This window comes from Silene latifolia, chromosome 1 (assembly GCF_048544455.1).
Source record: "Silene latifolia isolate original U9 population chromosome 1, ASM4854445v1, whole genome shotgun sequence".
In the NCBI taxonomy this organism is placed as follows: Eukaryota; Viridiplantae; Streptophyta; class Magnoliopsida; order Caryophyllales; family Caryophyllaceae; genus Silene; species Silene latifolia.
In genome coordinates, this window is record NC_133526.1 from 11,242,474 (window position 1) to 11,260,302 (window position 17,829).

The 17,829-nt window shown below is 37.7% G+C and overlaps 1 protein-coding gene across 1 annotated transcript; it reads left to right on the top strand.

Annotated features, from left to right (window-relative positions):
- Positions 1-10,819: 10,819 nt before the first annotated feature.
- On the top strand, positions 10,820-12,495 carry LOC141637760 (uncharacterized). The gene is made up of 2 exons (XM_074447211.1): positions 10,820-11,711; positions 11,825-12,495. Exons 1-2 carry the CDS (start codon positions 10,820-10,822, stop codon positions 12,493-12,495), a joined length of 1,563 nt encoding a protein of 520 aa, XP_074303312.1.
- Positions 12,496-17,829: the final 5,334 nt, after the last annotated feature.

Here is a 17,829-nt window from a genome sequence, read left to right on the forward strand (position 1 = left end):
GTTGTTAGTTTGAAAGATTAATTAGGGGTTGGAGATTGTTTTAGCAGTTAGGGTTTGAAGATAGTGAGATAATGGAATTGTGGTTGAGATAATGTATGTATTTATACTAAGTAATGTGTCCTTTGAGTTGTTTTTTAATTAATATAATATATGCATGTTTAGGAAGTTGTGCCATAATCATCATATCTCCCTACTTCAAATCTAATGTAAACCCTTCTCATTCCATATATTGTCCATTCATATGCACAGTACAGGGATGACAGTAATAATGCATGCATCGGAATTATAACGGGCCCCGTAATTATGCATGCATCTAGTAATATTTAATTTTTTTTTTTTATTTTGTAAAAACAAACAACAACGGTTATGTAGATACAACCCGTTGTCTTTAGTTATAACGACGGTTCCTTGTAAATTAACCGTTGTTATAACTTTCCCACCAAAATTGAGTCACACTTTCCACAACGGGTTTTGATACTTAAAACCGTTGTTAATAGTTTTAACAACGGGTTGCTTAAGAAAACCAACCGTTGTTAAAACCTTTTACAACGGACGCTTTAACAACGACCGCTATTTTATATAACAACGATTTTTAGCCGTTGTTATAGCCTGTATCTGTAGTAGTGGGTTATTTAAAAATAAAACTGGAATTTCGAAATGGGGGACCAGAATATTTAAAAGGTTACTTATCGTAAGAATTAAAATTCTTTCAAAAGTTTCAAGTAAAATTTTCCGATAGAACCAGATTCTCATCAAAGGAATGGAAGTGTTCTCGTTACGTATTCAAGAACATCACATTCCAAATCAAAGATAAGGTCAAAAACAATTCATTTGTATAAATCGAAAATCAAAGTACTTTCAAAAACATTAACGAAGAGTTTTCAAAAGTATAAGTCTCATTCATGGAACGAAATTGTTCTTGTCGTGCACACAAGAACGCTAACTTTCCAAGTCAAAGACGAATTTAAAACAAAACCAATTCGCCGACAAGCGTAGAACAAGTTATTAAACGTCTCTAATAACGAGTTCTAGCATCCGATCAACGTCAAAATCAAAAGAAAAAGTAATTCACTCAAATTTTCCTTTGCAAAAGCCAAAATAGAAATGAAGATTTCACCTTTAAGCTTAAAAGGGAGTCAAATTGCTGAAAATGTAATATTAAATTTTGACAAAAAGTCATAAACAGATCAAAGTTAATAGAAATTGGATAAAATTTAAAGAAATCTTGGGTTTAACAATTAAAATCATGATAAATAAGTCTATACTCAAGGAACAAATATGGAATTAAATCAAACTTTTATTTTCCAAAAATTTTATAATAGGCAAGGTTTTGTAAAAGTAACATAAACTTTTAACAACGAAACAAAAATGATAGCTTGAAAGTTTAGACATTGTATAAAATGAAAGGCAATTTAGACAACATAATTAAAAAGGTAAGCTAAGAGAGTCCACACTTAACCAACAAAAAGAGCTATGATGAACTTCATAGGGTGAGAATTGAAGTCGAATTTACAAGGATGTAAAAGATAGAGTTCCATAGGTTACTAACATCAAATTTTAAGGAGGCATGATGAAGCGAGGAAAGGAGGTATGAACGGTAACACTCATGGTCAAAGAAGAAAGGGAAATTAGACAACAAGGAAACGCCAGGTACTCAAATCTCAACCACTACCTCATCCCAAACAGTTTCGAAAACTTCCTAATAAAATCAATCTCTCAACCACATTACTTCCAAGGATTCCTCAAGATAACATACGCTACTCTACAACTAATCTATTCCATGAAACAAGGTACTTCACCACACTTGTGATTCAACAATTCACAATCACTAAACATTCACAACGACTTCCACAAAACAAGATCAAAATTACTAATAAGGATATACTCATACCCAACAAACGTCAAAAGGAAACACCCATCTATGTATGGCTATCAACATCCTAAAGGTATATCTTTCCAAAATCACATCATAAACCTTATTCCAAGTTTACTCCTAAGGTAACAACGCTAACCTACTAAGCTTTCAAATCTCAAACATAAACAACAAAGCCAAGTCCTATAACTTTAGTAACATAGGCAACTCACACTTGACACACAGAATCCACCGATCAATTATACTCACTTTATCAAGGAACTAGGTATAAGAACCATCAAGTATGTCTCATCACACTACCTAAGTATTTCCAACATCAAATCCTCTCAAAACTAGGGTTATGGGTTAACCACAAACAAACTCCTCAAAAGTCAAATTTTCCAACCAAAGTAAACATTCCTCAACAGAAAGAGTACCATAAAAAGGCGTTAAGGAAGGATAAGTAAGGAACAAAGCACAAGTTAGGGTACAAGAGTAACTTCCAAAGTAAAACAGAAGAGAGTTTAGAAGAAGGATAAGCATCAAGAGATAAAGAATAAGGCAAGATACACAAGGAATGAGAATTATCTTCAAGGGAGTAGAAACATTCTTCAAAGGTTGATCAAATCCTCAATTTTTGGCATTAGGCACCAAGTCTTGATCGCAACACGGGTAAGCTCATGGTTTGTCAATCCAAGGCCACAAAAACAGATGGCAATCAACAAACATGTTAGAACCTACCACGAAGCATACACAAAGAGACTACCAACTTAGGTCCTTATTTCTACCCATCTCTCATTAATTATTTAAGGTCAAGTTCAAATTTATATTTGGGGTACACGTGTGTGCGTCGGGAGCAACATATGCTCTGATACCAACTGTGACACCCCGCGATAAAGCGGAAAATATAACTAATAAACTAAAGCGGAATTTGTGAGATTTTAAAAACTTTTAAAATTACAAGCTAAAGATTAACACGCGGGTGTCAAAAACGAAATAAAACAAATACTACAATAGACAATTTTAGGTTATTACAACCCAAGTCTAAAAAGCGGGGAAAAGATATCCCACGAATAGACAAATAAAGGGTTTCTAAACTATAAACTAAGGTCTAAGGGTTAGTTCTCGCTAGCCCACACGTCTTCCCCACGTAAGCATCTTCACCACCTGTCATTCATGTAAACATGAACGCCACAGTCAGTGGGGAGTAACTCAAGGTTCTCCCAGCCACAATATGTCGAAAAGCAGATAACAAACAACACTTAATCAAACATATTAATCATGCAACATATGTGAACCATGAAGAATAAGGAGATATAATGAACAATCATGGTGCAACAGGCATAATACTTTCTTAGTAGAATAAGCATGGTATATGAGGATGTATATGCAATCAAGGAAATAGAATCACCAAGTCAACCCACTCATGTTGACACGACTCAACAAGTGTAAGACATATACTTAGTATGAACTCACAAGACAAACCATCTAGACTCCAACCTCTTGGTAGGACGACGATCATAATACGGTCCTAATCTAAACCTGGATCCAGACTCTCGGGATGGACGTCACCCGATATACCAATCGTATCCAAGACTCGAAACATGGCACACACTCGTAACCAAAGGTCGAGTAACCTCTAATCGGAAACATGACACACACTCGTAACCAAAGGTCCGAAGAAAAGCGGAAGGATATCCTAATTCGGAAACATGGCACACACCCGTAACCAAAGGTCCGAAAGAGGAAAGATAACCCAATCCGGAAACATGGCACACACTCGTAACCAAAGGTCCGAAAGAGGGAAGATAACCCAATCCGAAAACATGGCACACACTCGTAACCAAAGGTCCGAAAGGGGGAAGATAACCCAATCCGGAAACATGGCACACACTCGTAACCAAAGGTCCGAAAGGAGTAAATAAGGAATGTCAAGTAGTCACACAATGTAAAACGTCACACTTGAGTCACAATAAGAGTAAGAATGATTATGCAAACATCATATGACGCGGGACCATTAATGTGACATTCATACTCAGGCTTGCATCTCACCATGAGTACGGATGGGAACATCAATCCCGACGATCATATCGCAACTAGAGGGCTTATAGCTCACCCCTAGTATCCGATAGGACCAAGACTCTCACAACCAAACAATTCAAGACATTATCAAAGATATGACTCTCACAAGTACTTATATATAATAAATGTTTCATACTTGTATTTATTATTAAATATTCCATTTCATAATTTAACATGCCGTTTAAATAAAATATAAGTAATAAGTGTAGACACCTCGTTTCTGCACCCCTCGCCAAACACCCGGTGATGATTGGGCCGCATGTTTGATACGCGGAACGATTTGTGACAGTTCGTAAGTTTATCGTCAAGTGATCGCTCAAACATTAATGTCTACCTCTTAATTGTCATCTACGCGTCATTACGGTCGTTTTGGCAGTAATTAGAGTACATTTGGAGTCCGGGTCAAAAACCGTCTTCATTTCCTAAAACCGTCAAATCCCGAGTCAAAGCAATGGGCTTGTCTACCTAAGGTTAGGATGTCATAAAATGTTGAGATTATATGTCATTTTGAGTCACATGTCACTTCTTTGGGCTAAACTAAAAGTTTACATTGCAAAATGTGCATTTCATTTAGCTAAAATGGTAACCCAACCTTTAGGCCCGTTTTACGAGGTGTTAACGACTTTTTTGAGTCAGGCCTATTTCACAGAAAGTTCTATATCTCTTTCTTAGCTTTCCAACGCCACCGAAATCACCTTAATCTGAGTCTTGTAGAGAAAGTTATGCCTAAAATACGACAGGCTGTCAAACGCGTTTTCTACGCGCGCAGGGAACCTACCGGGAAAGGACGCGACAAGTCTTTGCGCCTCTTCCAAGGGACGCAGCACCTGCTGCGCCTTTTCCCAGGGCTTTCTTGTTGTCCAAGTTTCCGTGTTTTAACCTAAGTCGGTTATTTCCGGATCTTTCCTTCCGTATCCTAGTCTTACCATAATTCCGTCGCGTGATTAGTATAAATAGGAGCCTTCGCTCCTCATATTTCTCACGCGAGTGTCCGCCCTTCTCTTCTCCCTTTGCATTCTAGACTTTGTTCTTACTTTTTGGCGTCTACGTGCTTGAACTTTCGACCACGTAAGCTCGGATCCTTCTGAGTACCAGCCTCCCCGTTTGCATGACCGACCAATTTGACCAACTACACCAATAATCAACTTAATTAACTTAATCGTTTTCCTCTTACGAGGGCACTTTCTTTGCATTCGCGTCGAGCATCACTAATCGATATCTTAGTCCTTCTCGTTTCGTCAACATGTAAGTCTGAGGGTGTAATCTCTCTTTTATTTATTGTATTTACCTTTTTGTATAATCAATTGTAAGGTTTATGTCGAAAATACCATTAAAACCGATTTCTAAAACCATGCTTTAAAACCTCTTTCTACGGATTTATAATAGATAACCGTCGAGAAAGGACGCAGCAACTGCTGCGCCTCTTCGAAGGAGCGCAGTTCCTGCTACGCCTCTTCGTGAGGCTGCCGCAGTTCCTGCTTCCTTTCTTCTTCGTTCGTCCTCTGTTATTCGTTCCAAAATCCTTTTGATTGTTTTGTTTTGTTTGTTTATTCTTCGCCATAATAGTATATAATTCATATGTATATCTTCATCATCATCATTAACATGCTTTAATCATCACAAATCCGACTTAAATCCCTTATAATCCAATATTTGCGGGTTTTCGTCATTAAATTCAATTCCGGGTTGTAGAGATTCAATTCGTCAATATTGGGTTTCTGGAATTCGTCTTTGATATAGTTTTCATCTGTCTTTTGTCATATCTATCATATATTCATCATTAATCCATCGTATCTAATCTAGTTAATTGAATTAATTTGTTTGACTTATTAATATTTTTCACTTCTGTCATTATTCCATCTTGTATTAATTCGTTCAATTCCGTCTCATTCATGTTTTACTGTTCTATGACCATCAATCACATGTAATTAACATGCTAATCACTTCCATCCGAGTAAATAATACCAATTGATCATTAAATCACCAATTAACATTAACGGCTTGCAATTACGGCTTCACAGCCAGAACTGAGCCAAGGAACAGCGTCTGCTGCGCCTATTCCAAGGGACGCAGCTCTGCTGGGCCTGTTCCTGGCTGAGTTCTGTCCCTGAACTCCGTTTCTGCCTTGACCTAGTTTGTTTAGACTACGTATTAATTAACTATTAACCGTATTATCATCTACTGATTTGTTCGTTAATTCCTTTATTCTTTCTTTTCCCAAACTATCCGTTTTAAAGGTATTTTCGACATAAATCGCCTGTTCCGTTGTAATTAATGTAATTTTCATTATTGTAATTCATAATTATTGTATTCCTTGTATTGCTTGTGTGTTTTCACATGTAAATGAGCATTAAATCCTACTTCGACCCAATTGTATGCTAATTACGTGTCAACCGACTTAGTATTAATTCTCATATGCTAGGATTAAAACTTGGATGTTGCATTGCATGCATATAGCCGACGATATATCAAGTACGAATAACTTCCCTAATCATTAGTAGAGGCCGCTATCGAGGCGGGCGGGATTAGGTGTTCGATCAAAAGAGCTTCCTAATACGCACCCTCACCCCTTACTCCAGATCTCTGTGAACATCCGTGTTCATTGGCATCCACGAGAGTCATTCTAGACATAGAATGCTAAGGGTAACGAGTTCTTGATGTTCATGTCACTACTTTGTGTCTTGACATGGCACGAGGTATTCGAACGGTTCCAATTTCCCATAAAAATTGGTGGCGACTCCATACAAAATGCAAACGCTTGTTTCCCAAGCGCCCCCGTGGCCCCCGCTGTCCACAATAAGGTATAATGAATAATTTACGTCATGTGAGAATTACGGAATGCAAACAAGTCCAATACCAGTGACAAAATCAGTCCAATAAACAAATTATGAGAAACCCAATAATTGAATTATATTAAGCCCAACAAACAAGACGTGTCATACCCGACATTTAAATCATATAAAGTTCAACAAATAAATCATACGGAGTCCAACACATGAAATATGACAAGCCCTACGAATTGAACATAACAAGCCCAAGGAAAGAAATATAGTAAGCCCAACAAAATGACTATTTGAAAGAACGATATTAACAAATTATCGTTATATAAAATACGAGACAGTTATTTAATTATATTTTAAATGACCCAAGCCTACACTACGAGCACCCATAGCCACGACTCAAAGAACCACTTTGGGCAGCCCAAAACACGACCCAACCACAGCCACTCGACTACCCGCATCCAACCCTACGCAAGATTACCCAACACACCCAAACAACCGTGAGGTAGCTCTACAACCCGTAGCCAAACATGGTTCAAGCTAGACCTTTAAAGCGATAATATCAGGTATACACATATAACAACCAACATAACCCATTTCGACTTCCGAATATCATCCCACGACAGTCCACCCGCAACCCGACTTCTACAGTCCCAATATTTTCCGTACGTTGCACAACACGGCACTGCACAGGTACCAAAATACTCCCCATACACCTGCAAAACTACCTCCAACCAGCACTGAAAGTACATACAGAAACCGTTTCCCAAAAACAGAGTGCAACACGCCCTAATTGACTACATACTTGCGCACAAGCGGTCCGAATTTGGGCAATGTTAAGGAGCACCTGAGACGGGTTCAAAGTGAGAGCTCACAGGTAAGAAGTAACTCAAATCAGTCCTGAAAGACTGCTTTCCCCGTCCCAAAACGAACCAAACACCCCATTTCCATCCAACAATGCGAGCCGAGGTCGAACTCAAGCAACAGAACACAAACCCGAATTTAGACTCGAAACAATTCAACACAACCACCAATATGAGACAAAATTTACCATACAAATGAAAAGAAAAGTAAAGGACCAAACTTTATCAAGTAAGCACGTATAAGACGATACAAAAGACAGAAATTCCGACATTTGTCGAGTAACCTATCGCCGTTACCTCATTGCTCTTCAAATCTCCGTGGAAAACGTCAAAAGAGTGCGAGCCTCCCTGCGGGTCTTCGGTTTCTTCAACTAGAAGGAGGAAAACGAAATAAAGGAGCTAAAAATCGGAACTTTTAGGAGGCGGGTCAAACTGAAATCACTACAAAATCATAGCTTTCTTACCTAGAAAGATGAAGGAGGAAGTAAGGAGAAGAATGGTGGAAGAATTAGAGGAAAAGGTTGAGAAACGAAGTCGGAATCCGGGTTTTTATGTCACGAAAATGGAGTTGGTCTGGGTTTGTTGTTGTTGCAGGGGATTGTTGTTACTGCTGTTTAACGCAAGGAAAGGAAGGGAAGAAGAAAAGAAATGGGGGTGGGGTACACGGCATCACTCAACAACAAAAATTAATAATAATAATAATAATAATAATAATAATAATAATATATAAAAAGAGATATTTAAAGGTGGGTGTAAGAGGGTAGGTGAGCAAGTTGTCGAATCCCGGTTGGTCCGGATTAAAGCAGGCACAAGGTGAAATGTGACGGTCTTACTAGACGGAAACTAAGACGGGAATTATTATTATTACTGTCACTATTATTATCCGACCAAAAATACGTATACATATATTATTATATAAATCATGCCTTAAAGATATAATTTAATCGTACGTATTTTTATATAAACGAGCTTTTATGTAATACGTTTATAAAAATCGTGTTTGACATAAAATTAATTAAATTGAATAATTCAAAAATATGAAATAAAGTAATCGAACAGTTTAATAAATTTAAAATGTCAAAATGGAAAATTCGCGGGTGTTACAAACCCTCCAACCAAAATCGTGTTCGGCCTTGATAGAATTCACTCCATGACAACTATAATAGCAATTCCCGTCTCCTTGTGTTCGACCACGACCACACTAACTTAAGTTATACACCTTACCATAATAGCAACTCCCGTCTGCTTGTGTTCGACCTCGACTACACTAGCTTAGGTTAGACACCTGTTAGGTTTTATCTTTTATTGGTATACGCGACTAGCCCTATCACTTACTCCAATTATCATCTTGAATGTTGCAACCTCTCTTTATTCCCCATCATTTATCTTCCAAAATTACTAAAGACCGCCCCTAAAATACTCATATCGCCCCTAAAATTCACTTCTTTTTCCAAGTTTGCCCTTCTCTCTACTTTAACTCTCTAAAAATTGTTTTTTTCCGGAAAAATTTAAATGAGTGACGGAAATCCTTTTTTTTAATTATCAAAAATTTAAATGAGTGACGGAAATCCTTTTTTTAATTATCTGTTTAATTCGTACAATAATGATAATTCGTACAATAATGATAATTCGTACAACAATGATGGATATCGATTTCAAAACGATTGGAATGCCGAACAACATTATCGGTACAACGATCAACAATATAGTTACGGTAACGGTGAAGGTAGTGGTAATGGAGACGGTAGTAACACGGGAAATTACGAGGAAGCTGAAAATACGCAAGACAATGAAAACACGCAAGAGAATGAGGTAAATTTGACGCATTTTTGTATTGTTATTATTTAACACGCGTAGAACATTACCCAGGAAAAATGATTTCGTGTGAGATTCACGAAATGGCCCAGGAAATGTCGTCCAAAAAACACGAAACTCCCCGGACCAATTCGTGCAAAACACACGAAATGGCCCAGGCCAATTCGTGTGAACTACACGAAATGGCCCAGGTTTTTTCGTGTGCTTTACACGAAATGGCCCAGGTTATTTCGTGTATTTCACACGAATGAGCCCATGCTGTTTCGTGTATTTCACACAAATGGACCTTTTTTTTTTATACGTTTTTATGTTTTTTTTATACGTTTAAAATCTTTTTTTTTTATTATACGTTTTTGTGTTTCACATGAATGGACTTTTATTTTTTATTTAATTTTTAAAAAAAACGTTTAATGGATTTAATTAGGAAAATTATGAAGATCCCGGTGAAGAGAATGTTGATTACGGTGATAATTTTGTATTTAAGCATCCGTTTAACACATTTGAAGAAGCATTTGATCGTTGTGATGAAGTTGCATATGGGTTAGGCTTTCATTTGGTAAAGGCTAAGTATCACATGGAAAAGAGTCCTCCGTATAAAATAGTGAAATGTGACCGACACGGACCGTATAATAGCAAGGCTAAGGATCCCTTGAAACCGCAAAGAAAATCGAAGACCAAAAAATTTATGTGTCCATTTTCATTAAGAATGATTAAAAAAGGTGAAGGTGTGTGGGTTGTTGTTCCGAAGTGCGGTGTTCACAATCACAAGTTTGGAAACTTTCTAGAAGGTCACAGGCGTAGAGCGAAATTTACTGAAGAACAGAAAGAATTGATTAAGCAGTATCGGCAGTCTCACGTGAAACCGGGGATGGTTAGACATGCTTTTACGCTTCGGTATCCTGATCAACCGCCCCCGATTCTGAAACAAATTTATAATGAGAATGCCCGATTGAGTGCGAAGGATAAAGATGGGAGAAATAGTGTGCAATATATGTTGCATTTAGCGAACCAAGCTAACTACATTAGTGAGTCCGTCAAACATCCTGAAACAAAAAAACTTACACATGTTTGGTTTACTCATCTAGAGGCGGTGCAGATGTTTAAAGCGTGGCCAAATGTTATTCTAATCGACTCCACTTACAAGACAAATAAATACGGTCTTATATTGGTTCAATGTGTAGGTGTCACACCTGTTGGAAAATTTTTTTTGATAGGTTACGCGTTAATTGAGAATGAGGATAGAGAAGGGTATAAGTGGGTTTTGAGAAGGTTAGAGTCATTGTTGGAACCAGGTGTGAGGCCAACAGTCATAGTTACGGATCACGAGCGTGGTCTACTTGCTGCACTTCTGCTTTGTATTTCGTACTTCCCATCATTTCTTGTGCTTATTTCACGTATACACTGCAATTGAGGCTAGAGCAACGAACATGGAGAGGAATGGTAATTTTGGGAAAGCGTTAGCACACGGTGCTTGGAAGAAAGTTGTTGAAGCTAAAACATTTGATGAATGTACCATGGAGTGGAATGAGTTGCGGAAAAAATATTGTTGTCATCCTGCACTTATCAGTTATCTTGAGTTGACTTGGTGGCATAAAATCCATATGTTTGGCAAATGCTTTACTAATTTGGTGCTTCATTTTGGCAACAGAACTACGTCTAGAGTTGAGTCCGCTCATGCTCAATTGAAGATGTGGTTAGGATCAGCTGAACTTACTCTTGACAGTATATGGAAACGGGCTGATGTTATGCTTCACGGGCAACATATTGAAATTCGTAAAACGCTGGAAGATTCTATAAGCAAGACAGTTGTTACTAATATGTATTATGGGAATATATTTTCAATGTTGAGTGGAAGAGTTTCGGCGACCGTCATTGAAGCAATGTTAGTGGAATATAATCGTGGGACTGATTTGGGTTATTATTTGGAGGAGAATTGTGGTTGCACATTATGGACGACCCATAAGCTATTGTGTGCTTGTCGGTTACATACAGTTTTCCATGAAGGTAAAAAAATTCATCCGGATGATTTACATGTGTTTTGGTCACGGTTAGCCTACACGGATTCCAGTCATCGGCGTTCTCGCCATAATGATGTGATGGAGGACCTTTTCGATAAAGTTCGGGCGGCCCACCATTCGGTCCAAAGAGATGTAATTGAGTCATTGTTCAGTAAGTTGTATCCTGAGGACGAGGTTATTGAGGAACCTGAAATAAAAGATACACGTCGTGGTCGTCCAAGAAAGTCCAATACCCGTAATAAATCTGCTTTCGAACATTCCAGACGTAGTTACCCGAGTACGTCAACCAGTAACGGTGAAGGTATGTTAATATTTAGTTAATTTAAATTAATGTTAATATTTAGTTAATTTAAATTTTTAATAATTGTTTTTGTTTATATTTTTACTTAATTAATTGTTAATGTTAATATGTAGGTGGTGATGGACCCCCCCTTGAGCTTAATTATAACTATGTAACAGACGTCGGTCTTTTCGATTATCAGCATTGTATGCCTGAGGCGGTCATTGATGGTTTTTTAGGGTTTTTTAACCCGGAAGGTGATGGTCATTGTGGTTTTCGGGTTATGTCGCATGCAAAAACAGGAAATCAAAAAAATTATCTCGAGATGCGAAAACAATTGATGGTGGAGTTGCAACAGTTAATCTATATGACTATCTACTACGGTGAGCGAAACAGTGCTTGTAGACGAATCAAATGGGCTTATCATACACCATGTCATAAGCCAAATTGGATGGAGGCCAATGATTTGCATGGTTTTGCAACATTGTTCAACTGGACAATATGTTTCGTGACTCTCCAAGTTAACCTAAGCGGTGATCGTGTATGGACCGGTTCTAACACGTACCTACCTCTACGACCAGTTCCAGGTGTCAGGGCCCCATATGGTATTCTATGGATTCTTTTTACAGGTAATCATTTTGTGCGTCTACGCATGGATGATAATTGTGTCATGCCTCCCATCAGCGATCAGTGGATCAATAATCGGCATAATGACGTCGCGTATTATAAAAACATTTATACCGAAAGACTTGATTTGTGGTGGCAATTTGTATTTTCGGGTATTATGTTTAACCCGTTTACTTAGTCATTGTAATATTTTAGAAATTTGACATATTGAACTTAGTTAATTGGGAATTTGTTTTTAAACATGTCCAACCAACTAATATTACAAGTCCAGCCAAATTAAAATTACAAGTTCAACATCTAAAAAAAAAAAGAAGTCCAACATCTAAATAAAAACAAGTCCAACTACTACTACAAATACAGGCTATAACAACGGTCAAAAACCGTTGTTATATAAAAAAGCGGACGTTGTTAAAGCGTCCGTTGTAAAAGGTTTTAACAACGGTTGGTTTTCTTAAGGAAACCGTTGTTAAAAATATTAACAACGGTTTTAAGTATAAAAACCCGTTGTGGAAAGTGTGACTCAATTTTGGGGGGAAAGTTATAACAACGGGTTTTAATATACAAAACCGTTGTTATAACTAAAGACAACGGGTTGTTTGTAAATAACCGTTGTTGTTTGTTCTTAAAAAAAAAAAAAAAAAATTAAATTAAATATTACTAGATGCATGCATAATTACGGCCCGTTAGAATTCCGATGCATGCATTATTACTGACATCACTGTGCATATGAACGGACAATATGGAATGAGAAGGGTTAGTAATAAGATTTGAAGCAGCATTGAGAGAAATGATGATGATTATGGCACAACTTCCTAACATATATATTAATTAAAAAACAACTCAACCCACACATTGCTTAGTATAAATACATTGCATTATCTCAACTAACATTTCCATTATCTCAATATATACATCTCCAAACCCTAACCGCTAAAACAAACTCTACTTAATCTTTCAAAACAAACTCCAAAAAACTCCAACAAAATGAATGATTTCATCCTTAAGACTCTTACCATGATCGAGAACAACAACAGCTTCATCCGCCGGTTCCTCCATATTGAGGAAAGTTTCAGGAGCTACCTTGCGGATGCTAGATCCGCATGGCAAGCACGCCAAAGAAGATGGCTTGACGGAGCGGCGCGCGATTGCGGCTATATGACTATATAGCAACTGCTGAACGGAACCTCCAAATAGCCAAGGAGGAGAGGACGGATACGATAGAGCAGAATAAAATCCTCTATGAAAATATAAGAATTGCATTTTTATATATGTAATTTTTTTTTAATTTATGTATGTATTTATATATATATATATATATATTAATTATGTTTATCTTGCTTCTTCATCTTGCTTCTTCATTGTTTTACTAACTAATTATGCGAACAACACTTAAACAAATAACATAATGGTCGATAAAAACACATACATGCAAAAGAAATAAATAGAAAAAGAAAATAATGACGATGAAACTAACAGTGACGGCGAGATTTACCTGATAAATACAGAACGTAAGAGACGATGAAATCAACAGTGACGGCGAGAAGATAAAGCGACGATGAGAAAGAGAGAAAGAGAGAAAGAGAAAGTGTGTGTTTTGTATTTGTTTGTCTGCTGTGTTTGTGTTTGTGTATTAAGGGTTGTGTTTTGTGGCTGCAGCAGACTTCTGTTTGTGTGGTTTATAGTATGGAAGGTATTGACAACGGTTATTAAACAACAACCGTTGTGAAATATGTTTTAACAACGGTTGTAAAAAACACCCGTTGTGAAATATGTTTTAACAACGGGTTAAAAAAGTAACCGTTGTGATTACTTTTCACTAACTTTGCGCCAATTTTGCGCCAAATTATTAACAACGGTTGTGCATGTATGACCCGTTGTTAAAACTAATAACAACGGTTTTTATAACCATACCCGTTGTAATTGATTTTAGTAAAATTCGCGCCATACATTCTACAACGTCTATTGTGATTTTCGTGAATAATCGTTGTTAAAGGGGCGTTGTAGTTGCCTGGATTTATAGTAGTGAACATCTAAAAAAAAGAGGTCCAACAAAATAAAAACAAATCCAACAAAATAAAAAACACAACTCCAACAGAATAAAAACCACAAGTCAAACAAAATAACAACTAAAAGTCCAACATCTAATAAGTACGCCTACTAGTGGTAGGCTCTGATCTCGACCACCTTTGGTCATCATCGCGACCTCGACCTCTGCCTCGTCCCGACTCGACCTCCTCCTCATGACGACCCCTACCACGTCCTCCGGATCGTTTGCCTCTCCCCCTACTACCCTCCACAACCGGGGGTCGACCAGTGTACGCACGCATCTGAGGATGAACGTTCCTTAAAAAGTTTGTCACTTCTGCGGTCACTGCAGGGTCTTCAACATTGTCGTAGTGCGAGAACCTCTGAATAAGAGACTGTCCAACCTGAAAATTACGATAACAAAGATATTAAAAAATACCAAAAAAAAGTGAATTAGTAAATAAAATTAAATATAGTTACCGTAGTCGAAAAGTGTGACCTCGCCAAGGGCACTTGATCAGCATCCCGAGGAACATTCATCACGTAAGGATGCGAATGTGAGACAAACCACCCCATATATCCTACCCCATAGGAATGTGGTGGGTGAGCGGGTATCGACACCCTATCCAAATGTGTCATGTGCATCTTCCAATTATTCCATGTGTAGTCTAAAAATGCACCGTCATACTGCACATCATAGGAAATGGACTTCACCGGACGGTAAACCTTGTCAGGTCGTGCCATTGGGGTCGGGATGTTTTGCATGTACCCAAACTGTCGAAGACATCGATCTGGCTGATACGGCTCAACAATATCAATAAATCTCAACAACCCGTGGTAAACACTACGCGGGTGCTCAGTCTCCGGGTGGTCAGGGTACGGTCTCCAAGCTACCGTCTCAATCGGCATCATATCAAGCTGCTCACGATAGGAAACCAAAGCTCTCCCTGCCTCACGTTGTGGCACCGTAGTAGTGGACCACAACATAGCTCTAGGTGCACCCGGAGGGGCCGTCAAAGTAGCCATTGGCCTAAATGCCGGAAAGTACTCAAAAATCCAAGACTGCAACAAAGTCAAACAACCGCACAAACCTTTACAATCAGACCTCGTCGCGATCCCCATTTGCCTATATAGATAAGCAAGTGTGCCGGCACCCCAAGCACGCCCAGCAATACTACCAACATCTCTAAGCATCGAGAAAGTGTTAGCTCGCACTCTATCACTCGATTTATCAACAAATAACGTCGAACTCAATAAAAGCATCAAGTAGCCCTGAGCCTCCGATACCATTCCCCGCTTGTCTCCTTCAACCAAATCTTTCAAAGCTTTTTGTAAAATCAAATTTCCCTTGTAAATCTTTGCATCCTTATCAGGTCCCCACTGACTTCCCAACTCCGCCTCAGTCATACCCAACAACTCCGACACGCCAAGTATCGGATGTGCCATATCTGCATCAGGTATGCTACAAGGAAATCCATCAATCTCGATCCCAAGAATCTCTTCCACATCATGTAATAATATCGTCATCTCACCCCATGGCATGTGGAAAATGTTGGTGTCTGGCTGCCACCTCTCAATAAAAGCACACAACAATGGCATGTTCAAATGTTTATGCATGATGTTGGGCAAATGACTAATCCCCGAATCCTCAACTAACTTCCAAGCTGGCGCCGACAATTTTCATGAACGAAGCTCGGCCAAAGATCGCTCTCTAGTATATTTAGTCAACAAACGCTGCAATCGAGGTGACTCCACAAAAGGTAAGATATGTGTCCACCAAAACTCGGAATCAAATCCGGTACTCTTGGTCCTCCGGTCTTTGGCCCTCTCAATATCCAACTAGTATCTTTCCCTCTTGCCCTTACTTTCCTCCGCGGCTCAGGAATCGAAGTGCTAGACCCCTCACCATAGACCTCAAATCTACCATGGATCCCCCGCCTAACACGTAAAGCAGAAGTAGCCTCCACATTTCCCGCCTCCACATTTCCCGCCTCCACATTTCCTGCCTCCATATTTCCCGCCTCCTGATTTCCCGGCACCTCATTATCCATCACCTCATTTTCCATCACCTCATTTCCTACCTCCTCATCTTCCTCTTCCTCGTTTTCCGACCCCTCATAATTTCTCATCTCATCCGCAAGCTCTTTCTGATATTGCTCGAACTCGCCACCTTCATAAAAATCTGTCTCAGAAGGCATATAAACTTCTCTCGAACCAAAACTAGTACTACCCATCTTGAAAGTAATTTTACGGCGAGCTGAAGCATGAAGTTTGTTTCGACGTTCATCACCATCGGCCATCTGCATTAACGAACAATTTAGTTACGTAAAATTACAAATAAAATGCTAATTTAAACGTAATAAAAAAAATATTAAACTAATTCAAATCTAATATTACAAATAAACTAATTCAAACGTAAATATAAAAATAAAAAACGTAATATTCGAACTAAAAAATAGAAAAAAAAAAAAACAAAAGTACACGAATTAAGTAAAATTATTTCAAACACCTAATTTACGAGTTAAAATAAGAAAAAAAAATTAAACGGATTAAACTAATTCAAATCTAATATTACAAATAAACTAATTCAAACGTAAATATAAAAATAAAAAACGTAATATTAGAAGTAAAAAATAGAAAAAAAAACAAAAGTACACGAATTAAATAAAATTATTTCGAACACCTAATTTACGAATTAATATAAGAAAAAAAAAATTACGGATTAAAAAAAAATATTAAACGGTTATTAAAAAAAAAAAAAACAAACAAAAAAAAAACGGTCCATTCGTGTGAAATACACGAAAATACCAAGGTCCATTCGTGTAAATCACACGAAAAAACCCAGGTTTTTTCGTGTATTTTACACGAAATTGGCCAGGTTGATTCGTGTAATTCACACGAATGGTGCGTCGTTCCCAGAAATTGCTGGGTTTCCAGGTTCAGTTCGTCCTTTTTTTTTTTTTTTTTTTTTTATATATATATAGTTTCCGCATTCAATCAAACACAACAAATCACGAACAAACAACCTAATTTTGGCTCTAATCATCACAAATCTATACCTAAATCAACCTATACATAAATCTATACTAACCAAACAAATTTAATTGGGTTACAAAACAAAATTAAAAAACATACCTTCTTCTACTTTGGGAGGAATGGAGGACAAATCCGTTTGAATTTTGAAGCGATTTGTTGAACAAAGTTGTTGAAACGATTTTTAAATTTTGAATTTGAAAAAAAAAGGGGGGAAGTTGGTGTTGTTGTTGTTGGGTGTTGCTGTGTTCAACGTGAGGAGTGAGTGGTGTGTGTTTTTTTTTAAGCGGGTTTGAAGCGGTTTTGAAACGGTTTTTAATAAAATACGAAACTCGAGAAGAAATAAAATACAAACAAGTTTTTGCTTATTTATTGTTTAAGGGCAAAAAAGTAAATTTTAGGGGCGATATGAGTAAAGTTAGGGGCGATCTTTAGCAAACCCGTTTATCTTCTA